Source organism: Acomys russatus, chromosome 31, assembly GCF_903995435.1.
Source record: "Acomys russatus chromosome 31, mAcoRus1.1, whole genome shotgun sequence".
In the NCBI taxonomy this organism is placed as follows: domain Eukaryota; kingdom Metazoa; phylum Chordata; class Mammalia; order Rodentia; family Muridae; genus Acomys; species Acomys russatus.
The window spans coordinates 17,685,348-17,701,811 of record NC_067167.1 but is presented as its reverse complement, the minus strand read 5'-3'; the positions used below and the strand labels follow the sequence as shown (position 1 = coordinate 17,701,811).

At 38.5% G+C, this 16,464-nt stretch overlaps 1 protein-coding gene across 1 annotated transcript in view; it reads right to left on the bottom strand.

The window, feature by feature from the left end:
* Nucleotides 1–16,464, bottom strand: part of Cep83 (centrosomal protein 83) — a 93,664-nt gene that overhangs the window by 63,719 nt on the left and 13,481 nt on the right. Inside the window, exons 2-3 of the mRNA XM_051139844.1 lie at nucleotides 2,620–2,890; nucleotides 2,013–2,163 (exon numbers count right to left, since the gene is read on the bottom strand). Coding sequence (XP_050995801.1) covers nucleotides 2,013–2,163; nucleotides 2,620–2,789 — 321 coding nt within the window. The 5' untranslated portion in view covers nucleotides 2,790–2,890. The remainder of the gene's footprint in view (nucleotides 1–2,012; nucleotides 2,164–2,619; nucleotides 2,891–16,464) is intronic.

The window sequence follows — 16,464 nt, the reverse complement described above, 5'->3', positions numbered from 1 at the left end:
ATAATTAGAGAGATAAGATTTACAATTCTGAGTTTGAAAAAAAATACTGCCTGGAACTGATTTAGAATAAACAATGCATAAGAAAGCATTAATGGGGGACTGGAGAGATGGCTCAGAGGAAGAGCACTGGCTGCTCTTATACAGGTCCTGAGTTCAATTCCTAGCAATCACATGGTGGCTCACAACCATCTATAATGAGATCTGGTGTCCTCCTCCGTCATGCAAGTGTTCATGTAGAACATTGTACACCTAATCAATAAATCTTGAAAAAAGAAAAAAAAAAAAAAAAGAAAGCATCAGTGAACTTGTCTGAAATGAAACCCATAGAAGTTCTCTGAAACAAAACCCAGGAAAACTAGAAAAAGACTAAAGTTAAGTTTATAGATAGGAGAAAACGTCAACTAACAATAAAGTATAATTTTGATCTTCAGGAGCTAAAGACAAAAATTTACATATGACACCCACAAATGTTGTTTAATTAAAAACTGTAAGACCAATAAAATCAAGGCTTATAAAGTTCTATAAATCCCAAGCACTAGAAACATAAAGAATTTTTAAAAAAAAGAAAGAAAGAAAGAAAGAAAGAAAGAAAGAAAAGCATGTAACCAAAACTGTTCAAAAGTAGCTAAGAGCAGGCAAGGGGGAAAAGACACCAAAGACTCAAATGTAAGAATGACAGCACCTTTGTTATGTGAAACATAAATGAAAACCTAAGCCACCTGTGAGAAATTAAAGGAGAAAATTGTCAACTAAGCATCAATATTCGGTGAAAATACTTTTATAAAACAAGCTTTTTTTCAGACACACAGAAGCTGAAGAAAATTCAACAGGACCACACTACAGTAAGTGGTTTTCTCAAGTCCTTGGGAAACAGGGAAAAAACTTGATAAGGATGTACTAGACAGAAATATAGATGGGGAAAGGGGGACAGCTGAAAAGGAAAGGGGCACAGGGTAGTAGTTCTGCATAAATGAAAAAGAAGACACTCGCCCTTAATAGTTCTGAAATCCAGCGGCCAAGTGCTAGACTTCCAATGCTTGGGTTTCAGTGCCTGAATCGGCCTCTGGGCCTGTCTGAGGCATTGCTTTACTTTGCATGAAAGGAAGCACATGGCTGCAATCCATTAGGCTAACTCTTCTCTTTTGCCAGTAGAGTTTGTGATACTTCAGTATGACATTGTAACAATATGAATGCAATAACCTTATTTTCAAATAAGATCAAATACTGAAGGATTAGAATTTCAGCCTGTCTTTTTGAGAGATACAACTGAACCTGTAACAAATACGAAAGAAAACTAGACAACTTTGAAGATTCTGATACTCTAGGCATATGTGAGACAATACCAGCACTGTATATTGATAAACAATAACCCTGATTCATTATTTATCCCATTCTTTCACGGCATGCATTCAACAAATATGTATTTGCTAGGCGTTAACCTAAGCATTGGAGACATATTGAAAATAAGTTCCTCCCCATAGGGAGCCTACATTCAACAAAAATGAAATCGCCATCATTTGTAAGTATCTACCATGTGCCAAGCACTTAGTCAAAATACATACTATCTCATTAGGCTTACGACAAACAACACTGCTAAGCTGTACAAACAACAGTCTCAAATATGAGCTGAGGGATTTTAGACAATGATCACTGGTGTTGTATGGCCTCATGGTATGTACAGCAAAAATACTCAATTGTATGTTCAGAACCTTGGCTGCAGTGTGACAGGTGACTGTTGACAGAGACACCTCAGACTCATTTATGTTTGATTCTGAATCAATTTTTGGAAGTTACTAATCCTTTCATGACCCCCACATTACTTATGCAATTTAATATGAGGTTGGGGACTACAGTTTAAAAAGTTGTATCAAATATATGAAAGACTGGATTATAGTCAATACAGATACAGCAATATAACCACTAAACTTGAGAGAAAGAAACATACTTACCAAAACTGCTTATTTCCACAACCACATGAGTAACTTTATATAAATTCAAATATATGTTCTCACCTGTAGTTTGAGTTTTTCCAAGTCTTTAGTTTTGTCTACTAGTTCCCCCCTCAACTCTTCAAGGAGCAGTTGGAATTTCTCCTGGTTAGTTTGCTTTTCATGTAACACACGCTTAAGTTCATTTTGTGATTTTACATATTCTTCCTGCAACCTGATTTTTGAAAAATTCAATTTTATGTACATTTACTTTCAGATTCACTGCATTAAATAAAGCCAAACAATACATAGAAAAACAAGACTGACATAAGACATTCCATTAAACTTGTGACTATTTTTTTCTTTACAAACTTTTATTTAGGCATTAGCACTGTAATTTCTGAAAGCAATTTTATTTTAAAAGAGAAAAAATTTATCCATGTGGATATATTTAATGTTGCATGTCTTGTTACTTACTTTCAAAGAATGGCTACATTCACATCCCATTTACTACCATAGATTTGAACAAAGTAATTTAAAATATTTTTACTATGGTCAGTGTTAAATAAATATACTGTAAGATAACAAAAGTATAGTATATGTTCCAGAGCAAGCACTTAGCCATACACCTCCAGTATCAGGTTTGTAAGCAGCCACTACCCAGTGCTCCGTCCCTGACTAAGTTAGTTACCTTTTGTGTTCAATTTTCAGAGCCTGGTAATTGTGTTTATGATGCTCACATCGTAGCCTTTCGTCAATTAGCATGTTCTGGAACTCAGGTTCAGGGTTCAGCCTACTGTCTCCACCAGGTGGAAATACACCGGGAAATGGGTCCATATCTGTAAGGTAGCTGGCAACCATGAAAAGAATACGCTGTGGCTTTCTTATTGTTCAAGTTCTCTTCCAGGAGTTCTTCCAGCTTCCTTCTTGCTAAGGCAGAATCCCATGGGACCAAATCATGCCTGCAGAGAGAATACACATAACTGATACTCAGTAACTAAGCCGATGTTTTACATAATTGTAATCAGTTACATTCTTATCTTTTTACTTTTAAAAGTTCAGTTTTTAGATGCCTACTTGTTCCTGAAACAAATGCAAAAATAAAGTTGCTTCCATGAAGAAACTCTGCGGCCATCAAGCTCCCACCTTCACATATTAGCCCTAGTAAATCAGAAGAATGAACTTCTCCAGTTTAAGTCATCTTTGATCCACAACTAAGCTGTTTCTCAAAGTCAATGTGGAAACCCTTCAGGAGTGGATCCTGGTATAAAATATATACTCTAGTAATTAAGGGGGAAATTATATAAAACTTTGTATCTGGAGAAAAATGGCAATCTTCACAAAAATGACTTTCCCTAATAATCATGTCTGTGATTCACACTGCAAAAAGTCTCTGACGCATGGCAAATGGCACTTGGGCAGCAGAGTCAAATGGGAAATCAATCAGCACACAAATATTGAATATTTCCTGTGTTACACACTCTGTTAAGAACTGAACAGAAGATCACTTCACCCATCCCACAAAATACTGATCCAGCATTAATTACTGCAATAATTAAGTGCTTATTGCATGTACAAGTTAAAAATGATGAGAAAATGTTTTGCTGTAAGAAAATAAAATTAATCCAAATAGTTCTATCCTTTTAATATCATTAATCTTTCTCCAGACCATTTTATTTATATATATATTTTTTTTTCTTCCTTCCCTTTTAGGTTATCATAAGCTACTTTCTATTACAACAATGGATCTTTTTGGCTAATGAAAACTATTCTCTAAATTACTCCATCTTACTTGAAATATATAATCTCTGATCAATTAGTGTCATGTCTATACATAAGCTAAAGAAGTGGGGGGTGGAGGTTCTTTTTAGGACCCTTTGCTTTCTCACTCCTCACGCACTCTACTCCTCATTTTAAACATGGCTCAACTGACTACATCAATACATTCAGAGATCTCAACTTTCCAGACTTCCTGAGAAAGACTGCAAGAAGCTCATTCTGGCTTACATCTTATTGAAAACCTCTAAAGATTGTACATAGCTATCACACTGCCATCCGGAGGAAAGAAAACAACTTACAATAGATTCCTGACTTCCAGTTGCATTCGAGAGGCCCACCCTAACAAGCAGAAAGCTGAACAATGTAAAAAATAAAAAATTCTTTTTGGATCCAAACAGGTGAAGTCACAAGGTAAACTATACCCATAAAACTGATGAGGCTGATAGAAAAATTCAAGAATAACAGTGTACTAAAGCAGAAATGGACATGTACAAGTGATTCCAGGCAAGGATAGGAGAACCTCAAGTGTAATTACCCAACTGTTGATAGCTAGATGCAGACATCTTCCAGTAGGACCCAGTTTTAGGTAGTTCCTGTACTTTTCTGAGTTTTACCTCCTGGAACCAACCAGGTTCTCAAAAATGAATGCTAGAGAAAAATCTTCTCATGGCAAAGAGAAGGGGCACAGAAGCACTCCATAATAGACAGTGGGTGGCATTCTCACCTCCTTAACAGTCTGCTGCAGTATTAACAAAGCCTATGACCTCTCCGAAGAAAAATACTAAACCCTAGCACTCTCCAGCCATTCTTTCCCATATGAGAAGAGAGGAAGGAGACCGAAAGTCACAGGCAGCATTTCTAGCTCATGAATACATTTCACCCACAGTCTGAGATGATGTATACAACTTACAGAGCTCTTCCTCTCTCCCTATCCTTACAAAAGTATATATATATATAGCACAAGGAGCTTATAATAATGAAATGATACTTATATCAGTGTAATATTTACTTACACTAGAAGTACGTGTTGTGCATACATATACTTACACAGAAATGTCCGTTTTGACACTGACCATGGCCCAGGGCTTTGAGTTGGTCCACCCCAACATCTGCCCCATTTACAAACTGCTGAAACACATAAAGGGGTCAGTCCTGCAGATCCAAAGCTGCAGGATCTCCATGACACAGGGTATCCAAGAGGGGTCCCAGGGAGGGTCTAATACTGATGGTGTAGCAGAAATCAGAGGCTTTGAACCAGACCAATGACTCATTGAAATAAACATTTGCAAGTAAAGACATGTGGACAAAAGAATATAATGTGTGGCACACTCCAGCTTCCAGAAAAGATTTTTTTCTATATTCCATCTTGTTTTATTTTATTTTGGGGGGAGGTCGCAAGGGTGGAGGGCAAGGGACGGGAAGATGAGTGGGATTGGGTGCATGATGTAAAATCCAAAAAGAATGAAAAGTTTTTTTTAATGAAATGTACATTTATGTACATGTATACATGTTCACATAATGAATATACTGTATTTCATACAACATTTCGTTCAACCACAGAGCATACATTCTTCTCAAGCTTACATGGAACAATCATTAAGAACCACATTGCAGCTGGGCACAGTGGCTCCCACCTTTAACCCCAACCTTCAGAAGGCAAAAGCAGGAGGAAACCTGTTCATTCAAGATCACCTTGATCTACAGAGTGAGTTCCAGGACAGCTAAGGCTACACACACAGACCTTGCTCTACACTCCCAAAAAATAAAGAAAAAGGAACCACATTCTAGCATCAAATTAAAAAGAACAGTTAATGATTCAGTGTTGGTTCTTAGACCAGGAAGGAATTATACAAATAATCACAAGAGCTAAAGATGGCTGGGAGATCTGAAAATGTTTGGGCATTAAGCATACTTCTGAATGATACATAGGCAAAAGTGAACTCTTCCTGCTGGTGGGAATGAAAACTTATAGAGCGATTCTAGTCCGGAAGTTCTCACAGAATTAAGCATACTTCTATTATAACACCTACTAATCATTCCCTCGTATTTTGTCAAATAATTAAAAACATATGTCCATATTTTTTAAAACCTACATATGCATCTTTATAACATCTTTATTTTTAATTGCCAAAATTAAGAAATAAATAAGGATGTTCTTCCATGACTGAATGGATAAAATGTAGCTTGAACATACAAATTCAGGACTAATAAGGAATAAGCTATCAAGCTACGAGAAAGAAAATGGAGAAAGCATAAATGCACATTGCTAAGTAAAAGAAGCCAGTCTAAAAAGACTGTCTGTAAAGTGCCAATTATTTAACATTCAGGGGGTGGGATCACAGAGACAGGAAAACAGCCAATGGTTGTCAAGGGTTAGAAAGGACTGGGGAAGGGGTCATGTAAAAGGAGTGAAACTTTTCTTTGAAACTATGATGGCAGACACATACTTATAACCAATTGTCAAAACTTACAGAACATTACAAAGTGAACTTTAATGTAAATTTGGGACTTTGGTTAATAATAATGTGCCAAGACAGGCTCATTTAGTTGTACTGCTAATTGGAGAAGTTGTTCATGTAGGGAGATGGGGTATATGGAAAACCTCTGTACTTGTAATTAATTTTACTATACACCAAAAATAGCTGGCGGTGCATGCCTTTAACCCCAGCGCTCAGGAGGCAGAGGCAGGCAGATCTCTGTGAGTTTCAGGCCAATCTGATCAACATAATGAGTTTCAGGCCAGGCGGGGCTACATAGTGAGAACCTGCCTCTAAATAAATAATTGGTTAAATAATTTTAAAAGGCAGCTTAGTAAAAGAGCAGTGGGGGACAAAGAGTACAAAACAGAAACCAGGTGGAGTCTAAGAGCCTGAAATATTTCCTATCACTTAATTCTTTATAATAAAAGTCTCCCACATTCTTGTATAGTATGACCATTAAAAATGCTACATGGGAGCTGGGTGTGGTGGCCCACGCCTTTAATCCCAGCACTTGGGAGGCAGAGGCAGGAGGCTCTCTGTGAGTCCACGACAGCCAAGGCTACACAGAGAGACCCTGTCTCAAAAAACAAAACAAAAGGAAAAAATGAATGGACTGAGAAGTTGGAAAACAGACATTGTAAAATAGAAATTTTAAACAAACATCAGTAATTGCACTAACATAGGCAGAATAATTGTTTCAAATAAAGACAAATTAAAAAAAAATTTACTCAACCAAGCATTCTTCCCAAGAACTTTTTTTGTTTAAACATAAAGGCAAAAAAAAGTTGAAAAGGAAAGGGGAAAAGATACTGCAAGCATTAATCAAAAGATAGATGGTTCATCCATATCATCAGGTAAAATAAAGTTCCCCTCTCTCCAAAATCAAAACAAAATATAATACTAGAAATAATGGAGGATAAAAATAATAATAATAATGGGGGATTTTCCTAATGATATAGGTTAAATACCAGGTTTTAAATTTATATACACTTACTATGGCCACTAAATACGTAAGTAGAGTTTGTAAGAGCTATGAGGAAAAACAGACAAATTTATAATCATAGAAAATGTAAGCACAATTCCTAATGAATAACAGATCAAGCACATTCTGTGGATTGTCTTCTGTTTGGAAGGGGAAGTATAGGGACAGTTAATATGTGCATATGTCTAATTTTATATTTAAAGAACTAACAAATCCTTTTCTAAGGTAGCTGTGCCATTTTCCATTCAACCAACAACATATGAGAACAAGTTCTGCTTCCTTACATTTTTGCCAACAGTTGGGGCTGTAAACCTAATTTTAGCCATTTTAGGGAGTATAAAGTGTTATCTCATTGTAGTTTTAATCTGCAGTTCCCTTAAGCACTTTTTTACATATTTAATGGCCTATCATAAATCTTTTAAATCTATGAAAGGATCTTTGTCTTAAGAACAATCAAAGTAAAAAGTAAATGGGAAAATGGGCACTAGCTGAGTATGTTTTAGGGGGTAAAAGCCCAAATTTAAAATTCCTCTGTACACTCATGACTTACATAAACACACACCTCCGCTCATTTGCAGACACTAGCTTCACTTCCTAGAAAGCCTTGCCATCCCTCTGCCTCTGATCTAGTGCATTCCCACTCAGTTTTCAAAACACTGTACAGGCAGGAAAGTGAATCATTGGTAATCCCAGCACCCAGGAGGCTGAGGCAGGATCGTCATCATCACCCTTGAGTCCAGTTAGGAAACCAGTCTAAGCAACATACTGAAACTGTCTCAAAAAGAAAACAGACACAAAAACTTAGTAAGGCATTACTTCCTCAATGAAGTACTATCTCTACCAAACATATTAATTGATTTTTTGTATGTTAGCTTATTAGTAAATATAACACATGAAGTTTGAGGTCCTCCATGGCAAAAAACATCTGTATATACAGTCTCTCAACACCTACAACAACCACAAACATATACTGAGATCTCAGAAATACCCAAGTAAATAAATGACATGGCCTCCCATTCAATGTCAATGTGGTCTCAACTCATTTGTCTCATGTACTCAGAAACTGTGGCTTCCAGACTATAAACTGAGTGCTAGTTCTCTGAAAGCCATCTTTTAATTTCTGGATGCTATAAATGTGTAATTAAATATTCAAAGAGGATAAACTAACCCTAGATTATATGGGCAGGTCTTAAATATAGTCATGCTCATTCATTCATTCACTCACTCATTCATTTTTTTCAGGGCAGGGTTTCTTGTGTAGCCTTGGCTCTCCTGGAACTCACTCTGTAAACCAGGCTGGCCTCAAACTCAGAGATCCGCCTGCCTCTGCCTCCCGAGTGTTGGGACTAAAAGCGTGTGCCACCACCACTGCCCATTTAATCATATACCTTTATAAGAGAAGGAAAGAGAAGGTTTCAGGCTGTGGAAGATGAATAAAACATAAAAGCTGAAAAAGGAAAAAAAAAAGTCCCCCCTAGAGCCCAGGCAACAATTTTATTTCATAGATCTGGTCTCTAACACCAAAATAATAATAATAATAATAATAATAATAATAATAATAATAGTAGTAGTAGTAGTAGTAGTAGTAGTAGTAGTAGTAGTAGTATATTTTTAATAGTTTATAATTTTTAATAGTTTTAATAGAGTACTTTGCATAATGGGTTCAAGTTGTTGCCACTCCAGTTGGCTGCATGAACCGGGAGAGTGGAACCTAAAAACGAGGCCAATGTTTCATGCAATAGCTATCTTTGCTCAGGGCATCAGACAAATTTTTTTTTAATTTATTTATTCATTTTACATCCAGATCACAGCCCCCTTCCTTCTCTCCTCCTGGCCCTACCCTTCCACCCACTTCCCCTCCTACTTCTCCTCAAAAAGGGGAGCCCACACACACCACCCCACCCTGGCACCTGAAGTTGCATCAGGATTAAGTGCATCCTCTTCCACTGAGGCCAGACAAGGCAGCTCAGCTAGGGGAACGTGATCAGAAGAGTCCATGTCAGAGACAGGCCCCACTTCAGTTACTAGGGGACCCACATGAAGACCAAGTTGCCCATCAATTTCATATGTGTCTGGAGCCTAGGTCCAATGCACGCATGCTCTTTGGTTGGTGGTTCAGTCTCTGCGAGCCCCCATGGGCCTGGTTAGTTGACTCTGTTGGTCTTCTTGGAGTTCTTGTCCCCTCTGGGTCCTTCTATCCTTCCCCTCATTCTTCCACAAGACTCCCCAAGCTCTGCCAATTGTTTGGCAGTGGGTCTCAGAATCTGTTTCAATCCACTGCTAGGTGAAGCCTCTCAGAGGTCAGTTATGCTAGGCTTGTTGGCAAGCATTACAGAGTATCTATCCTTAATAGTGTCAGGGGTTGGCTCTCTCCAATGGGGTGGGTCTCAGGTTGGGCCAGGCATTGGTTGGCTCTCCTTCATCTTTATCCCTGCACTTCTTGTAGGCAGGGTAAATTTTGAGTCAAAGGTTTCGTGGGAGGGTTGGAGTCCCCCTCCCACCACTGGAAGTCATGCCTGGCTAGGAGGTGGCTACTTCAGTCTCCATGTCCCCTGCTGCTACTAGGAATCTCCACTAGAATCATCCCCAGATCTCCAGCTTGTCCCAGAGATGCCTTCCTCTCTGTTTTCCTTCTTTCTCCCAGCCCTCTTGTCTCTCACCCCCAGCGCCCACGCATGCATGCATGCACACACCTATAATTAAGAGTTTACCAACTAAATATATCCATAATGCTGATTTTTAAACTACATTCAGAAGCCTAGCAGTTAAGGTCACAAACTGCAAGTTGTTCTTACAGAAGATCCAGATTCAGCTTCTAGCACCCACGTGATGGCTAACAATCATCTCCAACTACAGTTCCAGGAAACTCAATGGGCTCTTCTGGCCTCTGCAGGCACCACACACACAGAACTATACACATGTATACATAGGCAACATTCATATATATAAGATAAAAATAGTATTTTAAAAAGATTCTTTAAAAATAAGCATATAAACTCAAGCCATAAGAAAAGGTGAAACACCCCTGTGAGCCTTAGTGATGGAGTACTCACAGACTGTCTCTGAAAGGCAACTCTACTAACACCAACTTTTAAGCAAACACTTGCTTGCCCCTTCTTTGCAACTATAACAATCACATAAACAAACAAATACACACACACACACACACACACACACACACACACACACACACACACACATATATACGGCCTTGGGACCACTTCTGACTGATCCCAGATCTACAGACCTACATATTACATCTTCTCCTATACAGACATTCAATTTTTTAAGGCAGTGAATAGTACAATGTCTGCCCAAAGTGTGGCAATTCAAGACATTCAAAAAGCACAGCTGCTGATGCTTATGGAAGGCTTCCAAATACACTTCACTAAAAAGCACATGCTCTATGCCTTTGAACATTTCAAAACAATGCTTTAAATATCTCATGCCCCCAAAGTGAGTGTTTTTTCAAAATATTAAAACGTCTAGTGATAACCTTCATCAGGCATTTACTTCTCTTATAAACAGAAATTAGGCACTTCTTCAAAAGCCAAAGGCAACGCTGCACCAGTCGCTCCATGAGCTTTTAGATAGCCATCCCATGTTCTGTATAGCAAATAAATGTCACATTTTGACACTGTGCCAGAACCTGAAGTGCAGCTGGGAGCAGACCCTTGAGAGCCCTGGCAACATGCCAAGCTCCATAATTGTGATTTAGAGAAAAACAGGGGAAGTCAGGGAGAGGGGGAAGGAAGAAGATATGTATTCGAGTGGTTAGTAATCAACCACCAAACGCTGAATTCAATGCTCTTCTTTTCATAGGATGATACTCTCTCCTGCTCCACAACTGGACTATGATAAAGTTCTGGAGAGTAAGATATTGTAGCTAGCCAACCTCAAATGCTTATTTGTATTAACTTACAAATCTCTCTAATGTTACAATTTAAAATGCAAAGATGACTCTTAACAAAATCATACTTAAAATTCATTTTAAGGTTTCTCGGTATAGGCTCTGTGACATGTAACATGGGATATCATGTGTGTGTTCTACAAGGCCTGTTCTGTTACTCTCCCAACACACGGATAATACACAAAATGTTATGCAATGATTCAATGTATCCTGAAATACACTCTTTAAGTAAATCCTGATGCAATTTTTATCTCTGAGCTCTACAACATAGTTCAAAACTTCACAAGGAAAATGTATACTTTCATTGCAATTGACATAAACATCTTTTAAAAGTATCAGAAACTATTTTTTAAAATTACAGACAGAAATTAGGTAAAAGTCATCTTCAATAGAAAGGTTAATTTAAAAATAAACATACACTTTTTTAAAAGTGCAGTAACCAACCAGTACTTATAGTGGCCACACCCAGATACTGACAAGTATCCTCACAGTAAAACTTTGAGAAATACCAAAACACACAGACTGCCATCAGGTTCTGAGCAAGGAAGAGCTGGCCCACAGTCACAGATGACAGATTGCCTTTTAAGCACCTGTTTTATGCCAGATATTTTGTAGGGTAAAGATAAAATTAAAAGACCGCCTTTGTCCTCAACAAATTAACAGTGGTCAGTGAAACAAACATGTTAGCTACAGTTTAGATGTTAAATGTCCCCAAAAGGTGATTATGTTAAAGACCCTTCTATGGTAGCATTACTGAGGTACAAAGTCTTTTGTTCATTCCCACGCCACATGGCTGAAACACAAACAACTGCCTACTGTTCCTGCATACCCTATGTGGTCATCAGGGGCAAGCCTCTAAGGAGGATCATGAGATTCCAAGCCCTTCTCTCCTTGGCTTCCCAGACACGACGTCGGCTATATCACCCACTACCTATCACTGCCATTGGACAAAGGCCCATGTAGATCTGCCCAACAGTAACCTAGAAATTCTAAACTACAACCCAAAATAAAAAACTTTTCTCTTTGAAAATTAATTATTTTATTTTCATCAAGATAGGAAGCAAACAAATATACCTGTCTTAGTTACTTTTTTATTGCTGTGATAAGACCCCCATTACGAAGGCATTGGGCTCTTACAGTTCCAGAGGGTGAATGCATGACAGCCATTGCAGGGAGTATGGCAGCAGGCAGGCAGGCACAAAGCTAGGGCTTATATCCTTATCCACAAGTGGATGGCAAAGAAAGCTGAATGGAAATGGGGAGGCCTTTGAGACCTCGGTGCTCCAGCCCCAGTGACCCACATCTCCAACAAGGCCACACGCCCTAACCCTTCCCAAACAGTTCTACCAACTGGGGACCACGTATTTAAACATACAGGGCTCTGGAGGCCATCCTCATTCAAACCATCACAACACATTAACAGCAACTGCAGAGCAACCAAGATGAAAGAAAATATGCCATCAATCATCTTTGGACTGTTAAAACTTTTTTACCATTTGCATATGTTGCCTTCTCAACACATTAATTCAGAAAACCTTAAATTAATAAACAAACATTAGTAGATAGTAAGAGGCATAGAGAAAAGACCATACATAACAGAGAAGTAGTCAGAGACACCACCCAAAAATAATTCTAAACTAAAACCAGGGCGAGGCAGGAGGGGATACAAGAATAAAAAGTGTCAGGTACAAAACACAGAATGAAGGAGAAGAACATCATTGCGGTTAGCACCTGGGTGGGGAGAGCAGAGCCCTAAGGATTCTTGCAGAAGATCTTGGCTTACTGCTGATTATTAGAGAGCCAATGGAAGATCTTAATCTGTAGATAGATAAGGAAATCTAGGGTAGGGTCTGGTTTGTACTTCAGAAAATAATAATTAGGAAAGGTATTTCCACATCTAGGAGCCTTTCCGGATTGAGGAGTCAGAAGTAATAAAAGAGCAAAGAAAGCACAAATGTACAGAAAAATAAGGGCCTCAACTATAATAACAGCAGCAAGCAGCTGAGAAAATAGTCTTGAACATGGAGACTGAGGAAAAGCAGCTAACAGAATCACATGCCCTTTTCTTCAAAAATAATGAAATTCATTTTAATGTCAAAGATGGCATAGTCAGTAAAGTGCCTGCCACACAACCATGAGACCCTCCTGAGTTCAGATGGCCAGCCCTCACATAAAAAGCTGGGAGTGGCAGCATTGGCTGGTAATCCCAGACCCGAGGAGGCAGATAGGCAGACTCCTGGGGCTTGCTGGTCAGCCAGTCTCGTCAACAAATGAGAGCTCCAGGTTCAGTGAGACCCTGACTCAAAAGAAAAGCTAGAAGACACCTGACGTCAATCTCTAACCTCCACATAGATGTGCACAAACATATACACATACATGCACACACACTCGACCCACACACAAATAAAACATATTAAAGAATGAATGTAAAAAGAATCAACATACACACAAATAAAACACATTAAAGAATGAATGTAAAAAAATCAACTTTGCAAAACAGCAACTTTACAAAAGCATTTTGGTAAATACCACTACAGTAAAATACTCAAACCACCTTTCTCCCAAAGGGATCTCATAAGAGGGGTAAACTCTAAAGCTGGCTCTGTTACAAACAAAGACCTGAAAATGTGGGTTTTGTTCCTTAAATGTCCACCTGCTGCTGCTCCTCCTTACTCTTTCCTTCAAACAAACCATCTCTATAGCAACACACTCTTCAGAAATTTGTGGGCGGAAAGCATATGTTTGTGCAAAAATATAACAACCCAAGAACATGAGCTACTTTATTTTTCTTTTTATTACAAAAAAAATGTATATATCTTAAAATCCAAAATTAATATATATGAAACAAAAAGAATTTAAAAACAAAAAACATAAAAATTCTACAACTGAGGTTACATATGTTTAAGAAGAAATTCTTTTTATAGGTTACAATGACACCTTGTGGTAAAACTTTTCAAATTATACAAACTTTACAATAGAAATACAAAGATGGTTTAGAAAATAAGCCATGCTAAGACCACAGTCCTGAGGGGTTTTGGACATATGCAATAATCCATTTACAAACCTGAAAGGCAAAAACTCTAAAGAAATCTTAACATAAGGTAAACTTGGTAAGCACGTTATAACACTATAAATACAAAACACTGCACTTGGCAACAGTATTAGCAGAGCTAAATTTTTTAAATGATGCAAAAAATCACTTTCATAATTCAGGGAATTTTTTCTAACATTAGTGATCTCTTTACGTGAAAATAGTAACATGTGACTTAAAAAAACTTAAACTTCTTGTCAATTAAAAACATCACTTATTTAAGATATGGAACCATTTCAATCTTGATTGAACCAATAATTAAGAGAGTAATTGATAATGACATTTTATCAAATATTTATTGTTTTAAAATATACTAAGGGGCCAAGCATGGTGGCACAATACCTTTAATCCCAGCATTCCAGAGGAAGAGACAGGCAGATCTGAGTTTAAAGCCAGCCTGGTCTGCATAATGAGAACTTGTCTCAAAAACCCAAAATGAAAATAAGATACGCAAAGTACTAAGAAGCAAAACAATTACTTAATTTGTATGTGCTCGCACTATCATCTTTTAAAAACACTCCTCTCTGGGCAGCTGTATGCCACAGTCAGTTCCTGTCTCTCTGACCCATCTCCCTTTCCTTCACTCACCATGACAAGTGTCTGGTCCATAGTACCATCCCCAGAAGACAAGTTCAACTGCCCCTCTCACAGCTCATCTACTGCTTCTCTTTGAGTCACAAGTATACACCCAAGTTCCTCAATCCCTCTTCCAGTACATACCTCCAGCTCGATTCATATGGTCCATCCACAATGGACGCTCAATGATGGCACTCAGTAACTCACTCTCCCCGCATCCCCCAATATCGTACTTTGGCAATATGAAACAGCAGAAGCAAGAGGTTTACAACTTCCGCCCACACCATTTTCCCCACATACTCTCCTGGATTGTGGCTTGAATGATAAATGTCTCCATGAGCTTGGATATTCCAACTGTTGGGTCCCAGATTTAAGTAGTCCTACTGGAGGAAGTGTGTCACTGGTGATGGGTTTTGAAGAGTTTACAGTCTTGCCCTAATTCCAGTTTGTTCTATTTCCCACATAAAGTTAAGGTGTGATCTTTCAGCTTCCCGCTGCTGCCACTACCACCATGCCTGTCCAGTGCTGCCATGCCTCTCTGCCGTGATGGACTCTTATCTCTCTACAACTGTAAGCCAAAGAAATTCTTCCAAAAGTAGTTTTTGGTCATTGTGGGGTTTTTTTGTTTTGTTTTTTACTTTTTCTTTTGGTCACTGTGTTTTATCACAGTGAGAGAAAATTAACTAAAATTGGAGAAAACACTTATCTGACCTTCCTCTAAGTAGGTCACAAGACCCTCACTCCATAGGGATCTGCCTATGCCTGGACAGAAGAATGAGGACAGAGGCATCACGACCCTGCGGTAACGAATCTTGCCAACTCCCTCTTGGCTTATTGTCAGTAGGATACACCTTGTTGCCCTTCAACACACTTCTGCATGACTATAGAAATGACTTTCTCACGTACTTCTGGTGCCTCATATTTGACCATGTCCCCTGGAGGGGGAGACCTGGTGGCACTCAGAGGAAGGACAGCAGGTTACCAAGAAGAGACTTGATACCCTATGAGGTAATCCCCCTCAGGAACAGACATAGGGGAGGGGAATAAGGGGAAAATGGGAGGGAGGGAAGAATGGGAGGATACAAGGGATGTGATAACCATTGAGATGTAACAAGAATAAATTAATAAAAAAAATAAGTAGGAAAAAATGCATAGGCTTCCCTGTCCCATTCTGTTCTTCATTTCTCAAGGTTCCATGTCACATGAAAGGCATTCTGGGCTTGGATACAGTTCTTGCCTACCATGTGTGCAGCTCTATATTCAATCCCCAGATTCATAAAGTGGGGTTGGAGGAGTAAAATTGTATGCTCTTGATTTGCTATGGTCCCTTTTGGTATGGAGGGGAGGTCTCAGCCATGGACCTAGAACAGATAAAGGAAAAATCTGCTCCCTAAACCAATACTCACTAGCTTCAAATTTTCTAGCTGTTTCCTTTTTTTAAAAAACCAGTTAGTGTTATTTTTCCCTCATTTTGTAGTACATAACTTATCCTCACCCCTATTTAGAGCAAAGTATTAAAACCACTGATTCATCTTCATCTGCTGTTTTTCAATATTTACTATTTACTTACATATTCGTGGCAAGGTCTCTTGTCTCTGCTTTTGCACTGTGTACTACAGGACATCCGGCCTGTAAGTTTCTGGGCAATTCTCATTTCCACCTTCCATTTCCCACAGGAGTGCTGGGATTACAATGCACACCATATACAACTTTTCATG